Source organism: Rhizomucor pusillus (assembly GCF_041956525.1).
Source record: "Rhizomucor pusillus strain CBS 183.67 unplaced genomic scaffold VTP01scaffold_1, whole genome shotgun sequence".
Lineage (NCBI taxonomy): Eukaryota > Fungi > Mucoromycota > Mucoromycetes > Mucorales > Lichtheimiaceae > Rhizomucor > Rhizomucor pusillus.
In genome coordinates, this window is record NW_027192143.1 from 2,036,448 (window position 1) to 2,054,024 (window position 17,577).

Here is a 17,577-nt window from a genome sequence, read left to right on the forward strand (position 1 = left end):
ACAAAACACCATACGATGCAACTATCTCTAAGAACATCGAAAAAGGTTCTTGAATCCGATCACAATATTAACAGACTATTTAGAACGTATTGATCCATACGGATTTTCAGATAAATCATGAATAAAACGTTAGATGGCATCCATTAGCGCGTACAAGATTAAGGCATATTGTCTAAATGCAAGGTAAAACAAAGAGAAATCATTTCGTCGGATACCACACGGGGCCACGGCAAGTGCCTTTTCCGAGAGCATCTGTAAGCACGTATCCATCGCGGCCTTCAACGTAAAAGAACAACGAGACTTCTTGAAGTTGTCCTTTTCTGTCGCAGTTAAGCATGATCTTGACTTGGAAGAATTCTTGGAGGGCGTTTCGTACAGTCTCAACGTTATACGTCCGACCAGGTGAAACACCTGCTACACTGATTTGCAGAGCAATTGTTTGTTAGCCGATATCGGACCTCAATTATGATTTTGCCATACTTCAATGCACCAAAGATATCGTATTCATCCCGAAGATCTAAAACTTGCTAAATTTATAATGTCAAAAAATCAGAATCAACTAGATCGACATGTACTGCAAACAGCCTCTCCAGTTACCTCAAAGTACTCTTCCATATCCTGATACTTACGGTACGTATGACCGTAGCATGCAGGTCGCAGAGTAGTTACGCATGTTCCGTGCTTTGTCCATTCATGTGACCAAAACCTAGACGCGGTCTTAGACTTTGCAGGAGCTCTTGTTGATCGGAATCCAAGAGGGCTCACCAGTTGTCATTGTCATTGTAGCTTGGCCAAAATGTTCGCATACGTCTGTAGAGATCAGGGTTGATCTTGCGCAGAATCAGGCCGGCATTGTTCGTAGCTCTGCTCCTATCGCACCCACGACTTGGAGCTCGTCCTCCGGAGCTTTGAAACACTATTGAGTATGTTATACTGTTAAACAGTCTATAATCCTACCACGTATCAGGCCAGAGGCCTTATTTATATTTGTGAGCCGAGGTATCCATGGCAACAAAGCGCGTCCTCAACCTACCATGGATTGTAAACTCATTATCTGGACCATATCCTGGTATCCATTGAAGCGACAAAATGACAAGTCCGTACTTTGGAGAACAGCATGAGTCGATCGGTCCTTGCCAGTGACACGATAAGACAGAACCTATGATATGTTCTAGTCAACCAATATTTCCGAACCGTGACATGTACCAGGACATACTGTTGCAGCTGGGGGCATCATCGAGTACAGTTTGAAAATATTGCTGCTGATGTTGCTGCTGCGACTGCGCAGCGGCCCGCCATACCAAAAACGATAATAAGAATATAGCCAAGGATTTTTGCATAGGCACAGAAACGAAAGAGAAAGGGGCACAGTGAAAACAGCAAATGATATCTCAGTTTTGTGTGTTTATCATCCGCTTCCACCAACGATCATAATTTTTGTCGTGGAATAAAACCCTGTATCCAATTCGCCCCGCCTCGGGACTCGTGATCTCGCGGTTTGAAACAAGAGAACATGCATACAGGGTTTATACATCGCATGCCACGAATTTGCTGCATATATTTAACGGAAGTCTGGATACCGCTAATTAGTGGTGCACATTATTAGGATCCTTCCCCAAAGAAGCATTCTCCTGTGAACTTGGTCACCATGCTGGATGAGGTCATTCAAAAATTGGAGTCATCTGCATAATGCCGATTAAGTTAGCACGGCAAAGTTTGAAGTACCATGGTGACATCGTACGGTAAACTTTTCCCAACATCATGTCTATTAGCATGCCATCCGATTTACATCAGACCTATCTTTTGTATTCAACGCTTTGAGTGAGAGTATACAGTTCGGATTCTCCATTTTGTATAAGAGTATGCTGCATCACGCCTGACATCACCAAGACAATAGGCGTTTTGAATATGGTCTGTGCGTAACTCCGCACCGCCTTGAGATCTCTACCGTCGACCACAAGTGCAGCTTCCCTAAAAAACTCAACTATTTCAAACAACTTAAAACTTATATATAGTGTATAGCATGGAGACTATCTCCAAGGGTAATATTTTACTATGTTGGACTATATTTTACAGGTAGCGCTATTTACTAGGATGAGTTAATGTAATGCAGACAAGTATGATCAAGTCGATTCTTCAGTTTGACTCGATGATTTTCGATCGCCTGCGTTATCATATCTGCAGACATGCACACTTGAACACGACCTTTTGAGCCATATCGGTCCGCAGCCTCGGGGGTTGGTGGTAGCAGATCCTTCTTCCAGAATCGTAGTAAACCAAGATGATTGAGAGTGATGATCACGTCGTCCTTGTGGATTCCAGTTCTGGCACTTAGTGCATTTATCGTTAATTCCCCTTGAAAATTGCTCAGTTCCCTCAAGAGCACTGATGACCAATATGAAAGATAGCCAAGCGCGCCCAGTGCTGATAACGGTTTCTCTGGTGAACCGATCTTTCCTTCTCTTTTCGATAATTCGTAACCTGCAAGTATGTAATTAGTTGTCGATTACTATGCTCATAAAGTACTGATGCATACTCAATTCAATAAGTAGACGGCCGTATCCCTTTCGTTGATGTGATGGTAGAACCACGATGCATGCGAGGTTGTAATTATCATAGGAGATTTTCTCCTGATACAAAATGCAAATTTGAGGATATGAGCTTCAAGTATTGCAATGCTTTTGCTTACTTTCGAAAAGTATCCAACGAAGACATCTATGCCGTCAACCTGTTCTGTCAATACGTAGAACATAAACCCACTAACGTCGTAGTAGAGTGTCTTGGTATCCAAGAAGAGTTTTGACATTAAGCAAAGATTTTGACAGTATAGCTACAAAGATTGACTTAGTAATTCCCATGGCGTGTCTGCAGCTGTCACTTACCTTTGCCTTATTTCCATCAACTTCGTATATTTTGCTGATCCCTTCTTCGTAGATCATCCGGCCTGGAGGTGCCTGCGCCTTGCATACTTTCTATAACAATATAAGACTCAGAGGTATAGATTAAAGTCCTGGACATATGCGAATAATCTTACCTGGTGTGCCCGCAAATGCGACTCAGAGTTCACATACAGCAAGCATTTTTCGCATATGTAAAGCTTTTCCAATAACTGACCGTAATCTCGTGGGTAAGGTGAATGATACCAGGCATTGACCTCGTAGTTCCCATAAACAATTTTTTCGATATTTCTTTCATGCTTTTGGGAGGGATCATAGATAGAAGGACTAGGTGCGCGGCGAGGAGGCGACTGTGCGGTGCTAGTCTCTTGATGTCGGCGCTTGCGCGATGGTGGTCGACCCGCTGATCGCTTTACTGTTGATGTCTCCTACTCGAATATAAGTCATGACTTTTCTAAAGATAGTGATTTATGAAACATTACTTTTTGAGTTTTTGCAGTGCTATCGTAATGGTCCGCTTGAATTTTCCGTTTCCTGCTTCTTGGAATTTCTTGGCCCGCATTTTGCTCCGGGTCTCCGTTAATGTGATTGGATGTAACAATGCCAGGCGTGTATTGGGGGAGAATCATCTCTGGTGATACTCGTTTAGCAAAAAATAACTTTGTGCTTTGCCAACGCCAGGCCTTGGACGCAGCCTTTACTCAAGGCTTACCTGATAGGGGCATGCTCGAGGAGCTTGTTATATTTGGATGCAGGTGGATCCGGTCGTCATCACCAAGTGATGATCGATGATGATGCGATTGGTTTGCTAGGCAGTGGCCCACAGCAGATCGAGCTTGAGTTGACATTTATATGGCTCTGTTAGTTAGGGGAGGAGCACAATACGAAAGAAACTTGGTGTGGCAAAGTCAGGGGCACTGGAAGTTGGAGACAGGCTGGAGGAGAGGGAAGAGAAAGGAATAAAATTTTAGAGATGTGTCTGTGTACTATATATCTATGGCATATCCTTTGTGTATTCGTCTTGGTCAGGTAAAACGGACACAAATCAAGAAGTAATTTGATGAGCTTCCATGACAACTCAGTTCTGCTTGGGTGCACAGAAACAGCTGCTGTTGCTGCAGCAGCTTTCGAAAGCCCGTCATTGCACCTTACGTATTACGTGCGTAGAGACCCATCTGGAGTCTGCACACTGTATGATATTCTAAGGCAAAGATCGTTATTCAAAGAAATATCTGTGTATAAAAAAGATAACTTTATCGTTTCCATTCAAGATTATATTTCTGATATTGCACAAGCTCATTTCCTATGGCGTCAACAACCACGCTCAAGTCGCTTTTAGCCTGGGCTTCAGTGTCGCCTCGCAATTCAGAGTAGTATTTGATCTTTGGTTCCGTGCCACTATAGAATATTTTCCTGTTAGAAATAGAGGTAAATTGATGGATCTTCTTAGAAGATTACCTGGTGCGTATAGTAAACACAGTGTCGTTCTCCAGTCGGAAAGTTATCATCTCTGAGGATGCCGACACAGGCAATGTAGGCTTATGGTCAGCTGTATTCGAGTCATAACCGACGGTCAAATCTCGTACACCGGTTACTTTGTATCCTGCAACCGTCTTTGGATAAGCGTACTATGGAAACAGATTGATTAACTTACAGATCCATGCATAAGACTCTTTCTATATTTTCACCTATACCTCCCCAGTTTCCTGCTCTCCAAACCGGATACGACGGAAGATGCTTTGGATGAGCTGCTTGTTGTCACAGATAAAGTACGAATTATCGGATACAAAATAACCGTACTTTTGGTACAACGATTCAAGGTAGTCATGGACCGATAAACCACGTTTCTTCAATTGGACAGCCCATTCAGCGAAGAAACCCAATGCACTTATTCCATCCTTATCCTTGACAATCTCGCCCACTGTAAATCCAATGGCTTCTTCATATGCAAATATGACCTCGAAACCTTCCTGCTCCAGCTGGATCGCCTTGTTACCAATCCACTTGAATCCTGTCAAAGCCTCTTCGAAGCGGAAACCCTCGACATCTGCCATTCTAGCCAAGAATTTGGAGGATACAGTGCTAGCAACCATTGCCAAACGGTCTATAATTATGTAGCTTAGTTAAAAGCAAATGGTTTTCGCTTGTAACCATAGACGTACCTGTAGACTTGCCTGCAGCTCGCGCTTTCTCCAGACAAGCAGCTCCAAGAATAGCACCAATCTGGTTTCCATTCAAAATGCACCATTCACCACTATGCAGCGAAGCGGGACAAATTTAGAAAATATACCTTGTCGCACAAGCAGCTCCTTACTTCTTCTTTTCAGCAATGGCTAGACGGTCGGCATCGGGGTCGTTGGCCAAGATAAGGGTTGCATTGTGCTTGTCGGCTGTTTCAATTGCAAGTTGCTAAGAAAAAGAAGTTAATAAGCAACATGATTATCAGCTTCCAATCAGAATGAAAACATACCAAGGAGCCTTTGCCTTCCTCAGGGTTAGGAAAAGCGACAGTACTAAAGTCTGGATCTGGATGGATTTGCTGATCGACTGTGATGAAGGGAGGCAGGCCGAAGCATTCAAAGGCACGCTTGGCAAAGGGGGTTCCAATACCATGCATTGCAGTGTAAACAAATTTGAGATCAGACGCTTCATTGTCAGATCTAAAAACGCCTTTGTAAATCATTCAGTTATCCAATGGCAATAAAAATGCCTCACTTGCCTGAATTGCGATAGGGCGCTCAATTCCTCAAAATAGCTGTCTACTATGCCGGAAGGTTCGCTGCAAAGGTCGCTAGTATCTACTAAATTGTAGCTCCATCCCCACGGTTCAAGATGCTTCTCTATCGTTGAAGCAATGCTCTTGTCATGAGGAGGAATGATTTGGCATGCATTCTCCCAGTACCTACAGACTTGATTATCGATCTTCTGCAAGCATTTACAGTACATGATTCAAAACTTACACTTTATAGCCGTTATCTTGTTTAGGGTTCTTCAATTCTTTTCAGTAAGGAATGGTGCACGGCAATTCGCTTAACAAACTTACATGGGACGCAGTAATCATGATCCCCGCAGCTGCCTTTAGTTTCTTGACAGTGTAAGGCTGATCGAAGCAACATGAGAATACTTGCCAAGCAAAAATAACAACATCCAGAGAACTAACATACCACCAGCGGAGTGTGCACGTAGCTTTTGTAGTACCAAACACGGATTCCAGCTTCGATGAAGGCTGCTGCCGTCAAGCGTGCAAAGTTGTCGGAATGGTGCCTATGATCATGACCAACAACTACACCGCGCAACGCGGCGTCTTTAACATTCTCAAGCAGATATTTCGCCAATCCCTGCGATATTATCTATAAAATTCCATGCAAATACGCATAACAGATCACAAGACAAACCTGAGACGTTTGCAGAACCGTCAAGTCATTCATTCTCGAGAAACCAGCCTCCATTTTAGCACGCAATCCTAGAAGAGATAATGCATGAATATTTGAAGAGCTGAAAAAACGCCCAAAAGCATACCTGCAGTGCCGAACTCGATGCGCGTTCCGAGTCGCTTTTCAAGTTCATCGTAAGCTCCTTTGCTGTACAAATCCTCAATTTCACCGCGGGTTTCCGGATTCTGTATATGCCGATCATGTTAAGACCAGCACCTTCGCATTACCACGTTTTTTTTTATTAAGGTACCTGATCCAGTCGCAGCCATTCTTGTACCAAGGAGGCGATGTCTGTAGACATAATGTTTGAGAAAATGCAACAAATTGCTAAAGGCTGGAATTTAGGTTCAGCCGCATACAGAAAGGTACGTTCAATTTTATTTGATCTTTTTGGAAGAAGAGGCCTTCTTCTGCTTGGGCTCCTGCACAGTCTCGACAGCAGCCTTTCCGGCGATGGCGCCTTTGAGAACAACAATTGCCAACAAGCCAAGTACGGCGAGAACTCCAAGGACAACGGGCGATTGATAACTATACTTCTTAAGAAAAACTATGCTCATCTGTGCTATTCGTCTTTGTTATACTTACTCAATGTTCTTGATAAAATCGGGAACCCATTCCGTTGATAATTCTGCACCACGTTCGAATTTCGAGGTAGGCCCGTCAACTATATCCAAGAGTTCGACCTCAAATACAAGTGTAGATCCACCTGGAATAGCGCTGCCGACACCGCGTTCGCCGTAGGCTATTTTACAGATGCGTCAACAAACATCAAGTACCACATGATAAGCAAATCCTTCAATTGGGCAACGTACCAAGATCGGGCGGGATGACAAGCCTGCGTTTCTCTCCAATACACATGCTATACAATGTCTCAATATCCTAACGCAATGCTCAATCATCAAATTTGACATAGCACCTACTTTTTCAATCCCTGATCCCATCCTTTAATAACAGTTCCGCGACCAAGAGTGAACTCGAACGGTTGATTACGATCACGGCTTGAGTCGAACTTTTGACCATTGCTAAACAGCGTTCCTACGTAATGCATCGATAACTTGTCCCTATCGAAGGCGTTAGGAATATATATAAATAGTTGAATCAGATTTCATTACCCATCTCTGGATCGTCGCGTGCATTCTTCAGGCGGGATGCGTTTCTTGATCCCTGTGTTATAGCTCAATTAGTTCCACAACGCTGTCAGCGACTATCTGCAGTAGACTAACCAACTTGAAGTTTAGTTGGTGGCTCTTTCAAAGCAGAGACTGCGACTATGAAAGCTAATAATAATATCAACGCTGCTCGCATGGTTGAGAAGTTGAACCTGTAGCGATTGGGCAACAGCGCTGAAATATCTCAGCTTCCTGTTTCTAGAACAAACTCTGGGAGAGAACCGATCTGAATTGTGATACTGCACTTCAGACAGGAAATATGATCAATTCTCTCGGATTCCTATTATTTATCACTTTCCTTCCTGGTACAAAAGTGTTTCTGCATTCTGGAACCTGGTCTAAAAACTTACTTTGGTTTAAAACACGAGGAAGGGCCCTATTGCTTGCACCGCACCAGACGTGCCATTCCAACTCAGTTCTGCATGAAGTGAAGCGCGGCGGCATATTCAAGCAACTAGACGATACTTCTAAACTTTTAACCGCAAGCCTTTTTCTTCCTTAAGAAGAGCCGACTGTCTGGTCAGATAAGGCATCTAACAGAAGTGCTTTGTCAGAAATTTTCTTTTTTTTTATCATATCTTACTCTAATTATGTCTATTTCGTAGTGGATGTCGGCATAGGACTGCAGTGTAGCGGACATGGATAAATCTTTTCCACAACGATGGGACTCGGAAAGACCGATTTTGCAGATACCAACATTTGAAGAAGACAATCAACCCAATTACATGTAGCAGCATTCGTAGGCTGACAATACAGGAAAGGTACACCTTAAAACGGATTGTAAAACACGGTCATCATTGAGGATACTAAATGCAAACCGTAAATGCAATGTTTTATCATGGAATTTGGTCGAAAGAAGTAATGACAGTAAATTCTTTCCGAGATGATGCGTCCAGCCGTGCGTTTCCCGGTCGATCAGAGATGATGACCTGGTATCCTGCTTCCTTTGCTGCTTGAATTTCTAATGCGGTACATGAGTCAATTGCAAAAGAAAAAAGCGCATCATAAGAGCCAACCCACCTTTGACATTGTCGCTAACAAACAAAATTCTGTCAGGTGCTAACCCAATCTCTTTTGCAATGTTGTCATAGGATTTCTTTTCTACTTTCAGTCCGATCGTAGTGTCAAAGTATCCATCGAAATACTAGAAAGCTTTTTAATATACGACTTCTGACTTTTCTAAGATTCTCATTCTTCATACCTTCAACAAATTTCCCTTGACAGAATATCCTACCAAGAGCTTCTGTGCAGGTACGCTACCAGAGGAATAAATGTAGATCTTCTTTCCATCGGCCCGCCACTGATCTAACCGAGGCAGAACGTCATCATATATGCTGTTTTTACGTACATGAATACTTGTTACTGTGACGGCGCTTATCACTGATATACTTACTCTCCTTTCAACTGTCCATTTTCGTAACCTTCCTTCCACATATATCCTTGAAAAGCTTTCAAGGCACCGATTTTTCGATCCGCAGCCATTTGCCAGCGGATGTTTTGTTTAATTGCTTCCTTCACTTCGTCTACAGATCTTTAAAGATGGTATATGAGCATCCAATATGGACAAGTCTTAGAACAGCTGCAATTGGCTTACGCGTCTGTATCCGCCGGAATAAGAACTGCTTCTTTGATCGCCTCATTTACATCCTTTTCAGCCTATTTAAACGTCCAATTTACAGTCATAGGCAGCGTTAAATGCTTATGTTAACTCACTTGTTTGCGGAGCAGTTCGACATATTCTTTAAGACTATCAGATCCCCAAGAACGATCGAGAAATGCATCCAACCCGGTCGTGACATACGGGAACTAACGTTGTATGTAAGCGTTGTACAGCAAGGAACACGTTTCTGTAAAGAAATGCATACTAACAAGAGTGTCTTTTACAAAAGTAATGGGGGTAATGGTACCCTCTATATCAAGGACAACGACGTCGTAAGATGCACTGGACATATAAGCTTCGAAAGGGAAGAGCGCGCTGAAAGGCCGGAGTTTCCAAAACAAATCACATTCAGCTTTAGTCATCCCCACATTATTTTCCTCTTTCTTTCTTATCCTCATGTCAGGACCTGAAGACAACACGAAAAATGCAACAAATAGCGAGTCTGAGAAGAACCGCTCTATGGATTCTAATCCACAAACAGTAGCAGATTCGACTGTACCGGATAATTTGCGAGAAGACCTTGTAAAATCGGCTGTGTCCTTCCTTTCTTCACCAAAAGTCCAGTCCGCAGAGACGGCAAAGAAGGTTGCTTTCCTCAGAAGTAAAGGCCTCAATCAAAAAGAGATAGAGGAAGCTTTCCGTCGAGTTGGCCAGGATACGACTACTTCTCCTTCTACAAACACGAGTTCAACGCTATCTTCAAATCCTCCTGCACCTTTGATCCCTCAGCGTCAACAAGCCCCGCAAATCCAACAGATTATTTACAAACCCAACCCTATTAATACCTTACCTGTACAGCAACTCGCTGCCATCGCTGTGCTAATGGGCATGGGCGCTGCAGGCGTTTTGGCGGGGATTGTGGGCATAGTCAAGGTAATTGCTTTCGTTTTGGACGTTTTGATCTGGCATCTGAGTTATGAAAATCTCACACTTTGGCAGAGAATGCTTTTGCCCACAGTGCTCAAATGGGCTGCATATAGACATTCATTATACAGCGCCCAGAAGTCTACTTTGACCAAGATTCTAGAGTCCGCCGAACCCAGCAAGCATGAGCAGAGCAACGACGATGAAGACGACACTGTCGCACTCAACAATAAACTTGCGAAACAACAACTTGAATTATCAGATACCATAGCGCGACTAGTAAACCGAGCCAAGACCCGAACATACAGCTCGACAGGCCTTCAGCTTTCCCAAACAATATCCCAATTCAGAGAAAGCTTGACGTCTACCGAAACCACATCCAGCACAGCCGATAATTTACATACAGAAATACGAACTTTGAAAACTATCTGTCTCAACCGGCGCTGATGAGATGCTTAATAAATATTTTCACCATATAAAAAATTTAGGAGATTGGAGCTTCTGTTAGAGAGGCTGCCTTGACAGAGCCAGCTGATGTCGTAAGTGGATGGCCTCGATACGTTGCAATGCCTTGTGCATCTGTCGAAAGATGCATGGCAACAGTTTCAAATACGCGTTGTTTTGGCTTGAGTACTGCGTCTGGTTCCTTCAAGTCCTCCATCCCTATCCGTACACGTTCACCGACAACGCTGGATGGTGGCGGTTCCAATAGTTCCACCTTGCCATCTTTGGATGCAGCCAGGAGCATACCTTGAGATAACACGCCTCGGAAACGACTTGGCTTCATGTTGCAAACGACAATAACAGACTTGTTCTAAAATGGATGCTTTAATCTACGGATCCAAGATATCAAGATCCTTTTCTTTCTCTGTGAACGCTTACCTGGAGTGATTCTATTGGCATATACGGCGCTAGACCACTGACAATGGTACGAGGGTTGGGCATTGTTTCTGTTGGTTCCATATTTACATCGACTTTATGTTGCAATAAATAAACATAGTGGCATTAAGAGCATGCAATAGAGGTACTAACCTTTCTCAATATATAAATGCTCGGCATCTGGGTGCATCGAGACTTCAGCGATCTTGCCCACTCTCAGATCAACGCGATGAATAGGATCGCCGTCTTCAATAGTAGAAACATTGCTATTGAACCGCTTCTGTGCAGCAGCGAATACAAACTTGGTTTTATCCGAGCGTATCCGATATAGGAGTTTGCTTGAGACAGGCGAACGCAAAGTACGTAGGAGGACCATGCTCCTTGCTCTATTCAGGGCAGCCACACAAATTTGGTCAGGAGTCAGAAAATGTTTTTGCGGAAAAGAGCATTCTGGTCAACCTTCACCTCTATTTCTAGCCAAAACGTTGAATCAAACTTCTGATGCAGATCCAGTGATCGTTCTGTTTTCCATTGAACAGGTCTCCAAATCAAATGTACATGTTTTACTTTCATGGTAAAGGGAATTCAAAGTGATTAGATGTCTTCTATAGATAAACGGCTCTACGAATGTAAGGTTCTTCTCTCGGCGGCTTGCCATAAATTGGTTCGTGGGCACGCAATATGTCCTTGTAGATGGTACTGACAGTTTCATCCCAAACTTGACGGAAGAATGACACTCCTCGAGCCTGCAGAGCATACTGCTGTGCCAATTTTCTAGCGTCAAATCCATCACGTTTATCCACCTTGAAATCCACCTTGTCTTGTCCGTTGTTAGGTTGCTCGTACGCTATCAAAGTGTAGCGATGGTACTTTGTGCCTTTCTGCGGGTGAGGTGGAACGTACTCAAGAATAGTATCGCCACCTTTCACTTGAGGTTGAGTGGCAGAAATCGGGACGTTTGTTCTACAAAATAGATTGTTTAACCGAAAGCTCTCTACAAACATTAGCTATTTATATTTACTGGATCCAGTGGCAGTACTGCTGATAGGTCTTGTTGGCGACATCCGGTGAGTCTATACATATGCGGATGTTGAGTAACATCATTTTCTTGCAGCATGTAAGCATTTATATATACCGGGATCAACCAAGAAGAATGTGTATAGGCGAGTTTCCGGATGGAAACTCGTCACATTGATTTCGGGCAGTTGAATAGTCTGTCAACGTCGTGTGAGCACATGTGCCACCGTGCTTGACTTTCTGCATGCATCCGTACCTCTTCGGGCTTTGTGAAAACACCGGGTTCGATAGCTTCGTTTCTTCCATTCATTCGAATACCAACATCAACAACTGGCTTCGTGTCGAGAGGCAACAAATCGGGAACGACTCGCATTTGGGTGATACGTTCCATCAAGGTGGCGAGAGGTGCTTTTTCGAATTGTTTCTTACGCATATACCGATAAACCGGCCGTGACATGTCCACTATGCAAAAAGGTGTTACTATCACCTTATCCTGATTCTACCACAATATCCTTTTCGTTCTTACCAATACCAAGCTTGAAGTTTCGCTGAATTTCTGGATCGTTCAGTTCAGACTTGACCTGCAGATCAAACTTTAGCGATTCCAATGCAGCCAGCTGCGCATCTTTTGTTGGTGATTCGGCTGTTACAGAATTATGAGATTCTTGCTGCTTCTTCAAGTCGTATAAAAAATGTGTACCTTTCTTGACTCGTGCGATCTCTTTCTCAACGCGACCGAGCATTTCCAGCCTTTCCTTCTTGTCGAGTTCAATTAATTTCAGAGCCTCCTCGTAAGCAATCTTGGTGACACTCTGTGCTGCAGCATTCTTTGGTTCCTTTGTGGATGCGTGTCGCACAACCTGCATAGAACAGCAGCGATCTCAGTTCAGCATGCTGAAAATAAGGTGAATGCCTCAATGAACTTGTTGTAACATACGTTGGTGGCGGCTCTGAAAGCCATGCATTGTGATGCCCTGGCAGAAACAGCTCGTCTACTCCATGCGCCCAACATTATCTTTCGTAATTTGCTTTCGAAGGCTGGGTAACAAAAGGAGGCTCTGTTTTTTCGTGACCGCCCTGTCAAATTGTCCGGCAGAATCTTCTGCCGAACTTGCCATTTATGATTCATGATCAAAATCCAAATTAAAGCGCCGGGAAGTAGAATAACCATTGCTTCAAGTCAATTGCATGGATGTCATCCACATATTCCAAAATCAATAAGTTCCTATGGAATGGAATTACGGAAATAATAGGCTTACGCAACATCCCTCATTTTGGCTTGCGTATCACTAGCCTCGTTCATCGTCATTGACCCCGCATTTAATATGAACGAGCAAGGGAGGCAAGTCAGGAGTGAACGATCATCGCAATGGGCTATTCAACTCCTTGGCATACAATTGTTTAAAATGCCAATACTAAGAGATAACAGTAAAAAGGAAAATAATCGATGTAGCTATGCTCACGAAAAGAAGGGATGTGGGGATTACAGGAAGAAATGTGTATACTGCCGACTTTCCACGTGGATCTCCATATCGGTAAGCTTATATTCGTTCAGCTCCTGCTTGATCCTCATTGCCAAGACAGGCGAGAGTTTTTGGCATGTGGCATTGGGGTCACATCGACGATCATACTCATGTGAGCTGAAAGTTTCGTGCACTTGAATCGTTGGGCAGAATTGGATCTTGTTACTGCGGGACTTGCTAAACGAGGTAACTTCGGTGGCAAGACTGGACGCGGATGTGGCGGGTTTCAAACGTGGTGAATCGTGCAGAGGAAAAGGGGCTTCTGGGGTTGGATGCAGGTCAAGTGATTGATCGTCCTTATCCGGTCTCATTCTTGACTGACGCTGAGAAGCTGACGACAGAGACTTGGGTGGAAGTGTAACTGCTCGCTGGTGCTGTATGTGTTCTTTTCATAAGGAATTTATAAGCTAACCCATGTATTTTTGATTGTTGTCGTTTCGCCTCTTTGAATTTACCTTTATCTGCTGGCGCATCGCTTTCTTCTTCTTCCAGCACAGTGGGTACACTGGAACTATTCTTTTGAAAAAGACTAGAAAGAGAAGCAATGGAACGCCTCCGAATGGAGCGGTTTCGGCTTCCATTACTCGCGCTCGTAGCAGCTGACGTTACGGAGCTGGTATCGTCTGCAGTACTGAGAGAAACGTTGGATCCGTTTGCTTCGACCAAAGATCCCAATTGGCTATTCCTGGATCGTAATCCGCCCACGCTGAACACCTTTCTGAGCTTCTTTGATAACGATTTGTTGCTGCTCATGGACATTTCGGACTGGATAGAAACGGAGGATGAAACGGATGTTACAGATGACCGACGGCCTGTTGAAAATTCGGACGATGCATTTGTTCCGGATGATATGGTAGATGACGATGAAGAAGAGGGTCGTGAAGGTTTGCGTTCCTGTAAAATCCTCGCGGTACTCGGATATTGCTTTTCTCTGCGAGATGATTCATCAGGATGGCGTCGAGATGGTGGAGGACCTGTTGGAAACGCCTTGGCCTGCGTCGTAGGTGACAACCGCTGCTGTTGACGAGGACGACCAGATGCTGATGGTAGCGGCGTCGAAGAGGACTTCTGGACATGTAAAGACTCGCGATTCGTAGACTTTGGTGTTGATGCACGTGGACTTTGCTGCAATGTCTGCTGCTGTGCAACAGGAGTATACTGATACTGGTAATACGATGGAACATAATAGTACGGATGACTGGATGCTGCAACATATTGTTGCTGATACATCGACCAATTTGCTGGTGCATAGACACTGCTTCGTTGATAAATCCACGTCATGGTAGGATCCTGGAAGGACTAAAATGTTGTTAGATATGGGGGAAAAGCAAGAGCCCAAGGAGTAGAGAAGCCGAGAAAAGCAACTGAATTGCATGATATTCTTGGACCCGAAAAGCACCGAAAACGGCAGTGGTACTTTTTATTTTGGGAGTGGGGAAAGCGGCTGGGGTGATGATCAACGAAAAATATAATTCGTTTTACACACCTGCTCATCTTGGATTTTTGACGCCAAGTACGCCCCGTTAGCAGTATCGTCTTGAATTTGCGTCTGTCGTTGAGGCTTTGCTCGTTTTGCTGAAGTATATGGTGCCATAGATGAAGCTGATACAGTTGCTGCCTTTGTGGTCATCGTAGTGATAGGGAAAAAATGAGGGAGAACAGTAATATGACAAATTCTAAGGATATACGTAGTAAACGATAAGAAAGGAACGGAGGAAAAGAAGTGTTCTTGTATGTACACAGAGTAAAGTGCTAATAAGTAGGTAAAGTAAGTAGGAAGTAGATAGTTGGGTGAAGAAGCGAAAGGGAAGGGTCTGGCGGTCAAAAGGATTTGAGCGCGCTGTGAACGTCGATGAACGAGGAAAAAGGGAAGGTCGCACGCTCGCTATGGCAGCTCGGTGCAATGCTTTCTCCGCCGTCAGCTTCTCACACACTGAAGATCAGCCCAATGACTTTAGTGCAAGTTTGAGACTCCCGCTTCTAACCGGCTTTTGCATCAGCCTCCCTGCTGCTCACTCCCAAAATTGGTGAGCTTGCATAATTTATAGATATTCACTCCTTCAGACTTTACGAGAAGGCTCCCCTTCATCCTATTATATTTTGAAAATCCTCTACATTCTGTCAAGTTACTTGAGCATGTGAAACACATACAGTCACTGCTACTTCTATGCCGTCATCGAGGGTAGTTTTATTTGAATTTGAATTCAAACTTTGCTGGTTCTAGGTTAGTTCGTGTAACGACCTCTCAACGTACCACAAGGACCTTTGTTATATGTGCGCCGCGCTTCAGGGCTCTTGTCCTTTTTTGCATAGACAAACAACATGCTTGCTCCATATACCGAGACTGACAAGTTTTTAGAACAACAAGATATCAAGCATCGCTAATATATTTTTTGGCGGTTTCGAAAATAAATCTATAGACTCAGACTCATTATTAGCTCTGCGTGTCATTTCGCTGGTATCCGACGCAGCCAATCAAAGTGTACAAGAAGGAGCTTTCATTTGTGCGCCCAATCCAATGCATCACAGAATATGAGATGACAGAAATACAGAAAAGTATATTCGTAACTTTTCAAACGTATGGACCGAAACTTACTACCACCAATTCGCAACTCGTCGTTACCACTAAACTTAGATGGAGTATAAAGCTTCATAGCCTGCAAAGACACGTTACAACAGCGATATTCCGAAAGGTACAGCTTGTGTTGACATCCCTTTTCTGTTCGGGGAAAATTTGTGTTTTCGGCAAAAAAGCTTTATTTCGAGAAGTCGGTACATAATGGCAATAGGCGTTCGGCCTGTGGTCTCCGCCAAAAAACCACGAGCGCGGCATATTTTTGAGATGTGGCTAATTACCTGCGATGGTACGCTTTTTCCCAAAAGTAATGTCGCATTTTGTGAAATTTTTATAATACATTTATACAGCAAAACGGCAAATTGCAGCGACATTCATTTTTGGAAAAGGTGTATGATCGACTCCATATTTTTCGGGCTTGCCAAATTGTACAACTCCACTAAGACACATCGTCTATTAATGTTAAAAGGAAAATGTAGTTCAGAGAACTAGCACAGTAAATTATCAGTTTGATAATTACAGAACTATTTACCAGTACAGTTACAGAGACCGATTTGCCTCTGAAACGCATTAAATGGACCGTGACATTGTATTCATTGATAATCCACGAGATATTGATCAATAGGCGTACTACATGGTAATCAACCAATCAATCTACTTACTTGACCATTGTCACTTATTTGTGGTTCCAATTGCCCGCCAGAACACAATTAGTTGTACTTTACAATTCTTTGAGATGAGTCGTCCAAACTGGACCAAGAGTTTCTTCTTTCAGAGGCTTCTATAATATACAATGATTAGAAACCAATTCCAACGGACGAGGAAATAAGTTACTAGTACTGGAACGGCGCCTCTTCTTCTTTGGGCTTTCTTGTGACAGGCGTGAATTCAGTACATGGGCTTCGAAATCGTCCACTGACGCACAATTATAAAAACAGGAAGAGCCTTCGAAATAAAGGTGAGCGATTCGTGAGATGCGTCGTCTTTTGTGTGGATATGTGTATATTCGGCGGTGTTTCTGCGTCTCTTTCCTTTCGGTCGCGTTGGTACATTGGAGATGATAGCTCCAACTAAACTTGGATCCCCCTCCATTCACTTGATGTTCCGTTTTCAAGTGGGATCTTAGTTTTGCAACCGTATCAAATATCATGAATCGTTCACTGAGTATCTAGACTAAAACTGATACAATGCCTCGACCGATAAGACTTGTTCGAATAAAAGCCATTCTGATATCCTCCAACGTACCTTCGTGGAGAATGGAAAGACACTTTGTGCGGATAGGGGAATTAGATTGGAACGGCATGGTTGAACCTTTACCGGTAACTTACATATGAATATTTCCACGGAGTGATATTGTTGTAGTAGATAGCCGTGGCGTCCACGATCGACGTTTTGTCATTTAAATGAGACAATATTGCTCGCCAAATAAATTTTGAATCCTTTTGCTGAAAGATTGGCTTTCCTCTGAAACTTTCAATAAACTCGCGTGAGATGTCATCTATACATGCATACACCATTATAAATTACCTGGACGTAATCCGGACTGATCCATAAATGCC

The 17,577-nt window shown here is 43.4% G+C and overlaps 9 protein-coding genes across 9 annotated transcripts; 1 reads left to right on the plus strand and 8 right to left on the minus strand.

Annotated features, from left to right (window-relative positions):
• Positions 1–199: 199 nt before the first annotated feature.
• Positions 200–1,340, minus strand: VTP01DRAFT_881 (uncharacterized protein; the record flags this gene model as incomplete). Its single annotated transcript, XM_069387972.1, has 7 exons — positions 200–419; positions 481–527; positions 598–706; positions 766–906; positions 958–976; positions 1,034–1,159; positions 1,217–1,340. The coding sequence occupies 7 exons, from the start codon at positions 1,338–1,340 to the stop codon at positions 200–202; spliced, it is 786 nt and encodes a 261-aa protein (XP_069245301.1).
• A 749-nt stretch (positions 1,341–2,089) lies between these two features.
• VTP01DRAFT_882 (uncharacterized protein) lies at positions 2,090–3,745 on the minus strand (the record flags this gene model as incomplete). The annotated part of the gene is made up of 7 exons (XM_069387983.1): positions 2,090–2,481; positions 2,537–2,630; positions 2,690–2,830; positions 2,883–2,972; positions 3,035–3,325; positions 3,380–3,528; positions 3,610–3,745. 7 exons carry the CDS (start codon positions 3,743–3,745, stop codon positions 2,090–2,092), a joined length of 1,293 nt encoding a protein of 430 aa, XP_069245302.1.
• A 405-nt stretch (positions 3,746–4,150) lies between these two features.
• Positions 4,151–6,632, minus strand: VTP01DRAFT_883 (uncharacterized protein; the record flags this gene model as incomplete). Its single annotated transcript, XM_069387994.1, has 13 exons — positions 4,151–4,295; positions 4,356–4,525; positions 4,592–5,001; positions 5,060–5,151; positions 5,212–5,306; positions 5,368–5,557; positions 5,617–5,799; positions 5,858–5,886; positions 5,941–5,997; positions 6,062–6,235; positions 6,293–6,360; positions 6,417–6,516; positions 6,582–6,632. The coding sequence occupies 13 exons, from the start codon at positions 6,630–6,632 to the stop codon at positions 4,151–4,153; spliced, it is 1,764 nt and encodes a 587-aa protein (XP_069245303.1).
• A 76-nt stretch (positions 6,633–6,708) lies between these two features.
• Positions 6,709–7,636, minus strand: VTP01DRAFT_884 (uncharacterized protein; the record flags this gene model as incomplete). The annotated part of the gene is made up of 6 exons (XM_069388005.1): positions 6,709–6,859; positions 6,917–7,073; positions 7,144–7,190; positions 7,252–7,392; positions 7,444–7,495; positions 7,555–7,636. 6 exons carry the CDS (start codon positions 7,634–7,636, stop codon positions 6,709–6,711), a joined length of 630 nt encoding a protein of 209 aa, XP_069245304.1.
• Positions 7,637–8,336: 700 nt separating this feature from the next.
• Positions 8,337–9,450, minus strand: VTP01DRAFT_885 (uncharacterized protein; the record flags this gene model as incomplete). Its single annotated transcript, XM_069388016.1, has 7 exons — positions 8,337–8,461; positions 8,521–8,644; positions 8,702–8,834; positions 8,894–9,031; positions 9,095–9,156; positions 9,214–9,306; positions 9,370–9,450. 7 exons carry the CDS (start codon positions 9,448–9,450, stop codon positions 8,337–8,339), a joined length of 756 nt encoding a protein of 251 aa, XP_069245305.1.
• A 106-nt stretch (positions 9,451–9,556) lies between these two features.
• Positions 9,557–10,471, plus strand: VTP01DRAFT_886 (uncharacterized protein; the record flags this gene model as incomplete). Its single annotated transcript, XM_069388027.1, has 2 exons — positions 9,557–10,033; positions 10,100–10,471. The coding sequence occupies 2 exons, from the start codon at positions 9,557–9,559 to the stop codon at positions 10,469–10,471; spliced, it is 849 nt and encodes a 282-aa protein (XP_069245306.1).
• Positions 10,472–10,508: 37 nt separating this feature from the next.
• On the minus strand, positions 10,509–11,279 carry VTP01DRAFT_887 (uncharacterized protein; the record flags this gene model as incomplete). The annotated part of the gene is made up of 3 exons (XM_069388038.1): positions 10,509–10,838; positions 10,907–10,998; positions 11,057–11,279. 3 exons carry the CDS (start codon positions 11,277–11,279, stop codon positions 10,509–10,511), a joined length of 645 nt encoding a protein of 214 aa, XP_069245307.1.
• A 229-nt stretch (positions 11,280–11,508) lies between these two features.
• Positions 11,509–12,932, minus strand: VTP01DRAFT_888 (uncharacterized protein; the record flags this gene model as incomplete). Its single annotated transcript, XM_069388049.1, has 7 exons — positions 11,509–11,866; positions 11,925–11,976; positions 12,039–12,117; positions 12,177–12,382; positions 12,447–12,563; positions 12,621–12,780; positions 12,858–12,932. 7 exons carry the CDS (start codon positions 12,930–12,932, stop codon positions 11,509–11,511), a joined length of 1,047 nt encoding a protein of 348 aa, XP_069245308.1.
• Positions 12,933–13,403: 471 nt separating this feature from the next.
• On the minus strand, positions 13,404–15,073 carry VTP01DRAFT_889 (uncharacterized protein; the record flags this gene model as incomplete). Its single annotated transcript, XM_069388060.1, has 3 exons — positions 13,404–13,828; positions 13,899–14,742; positions 14,930–15,073. 3 exons carry the CDS (start codon positions 15,071–15,073, stop codon positions 13,404–13,406), a joined length of 1,413 nt encoding a protein of 470 aa, XP_069245309.1.
• Positions 15,074–17,577: the final 2,504 nt, after the last annotated feature.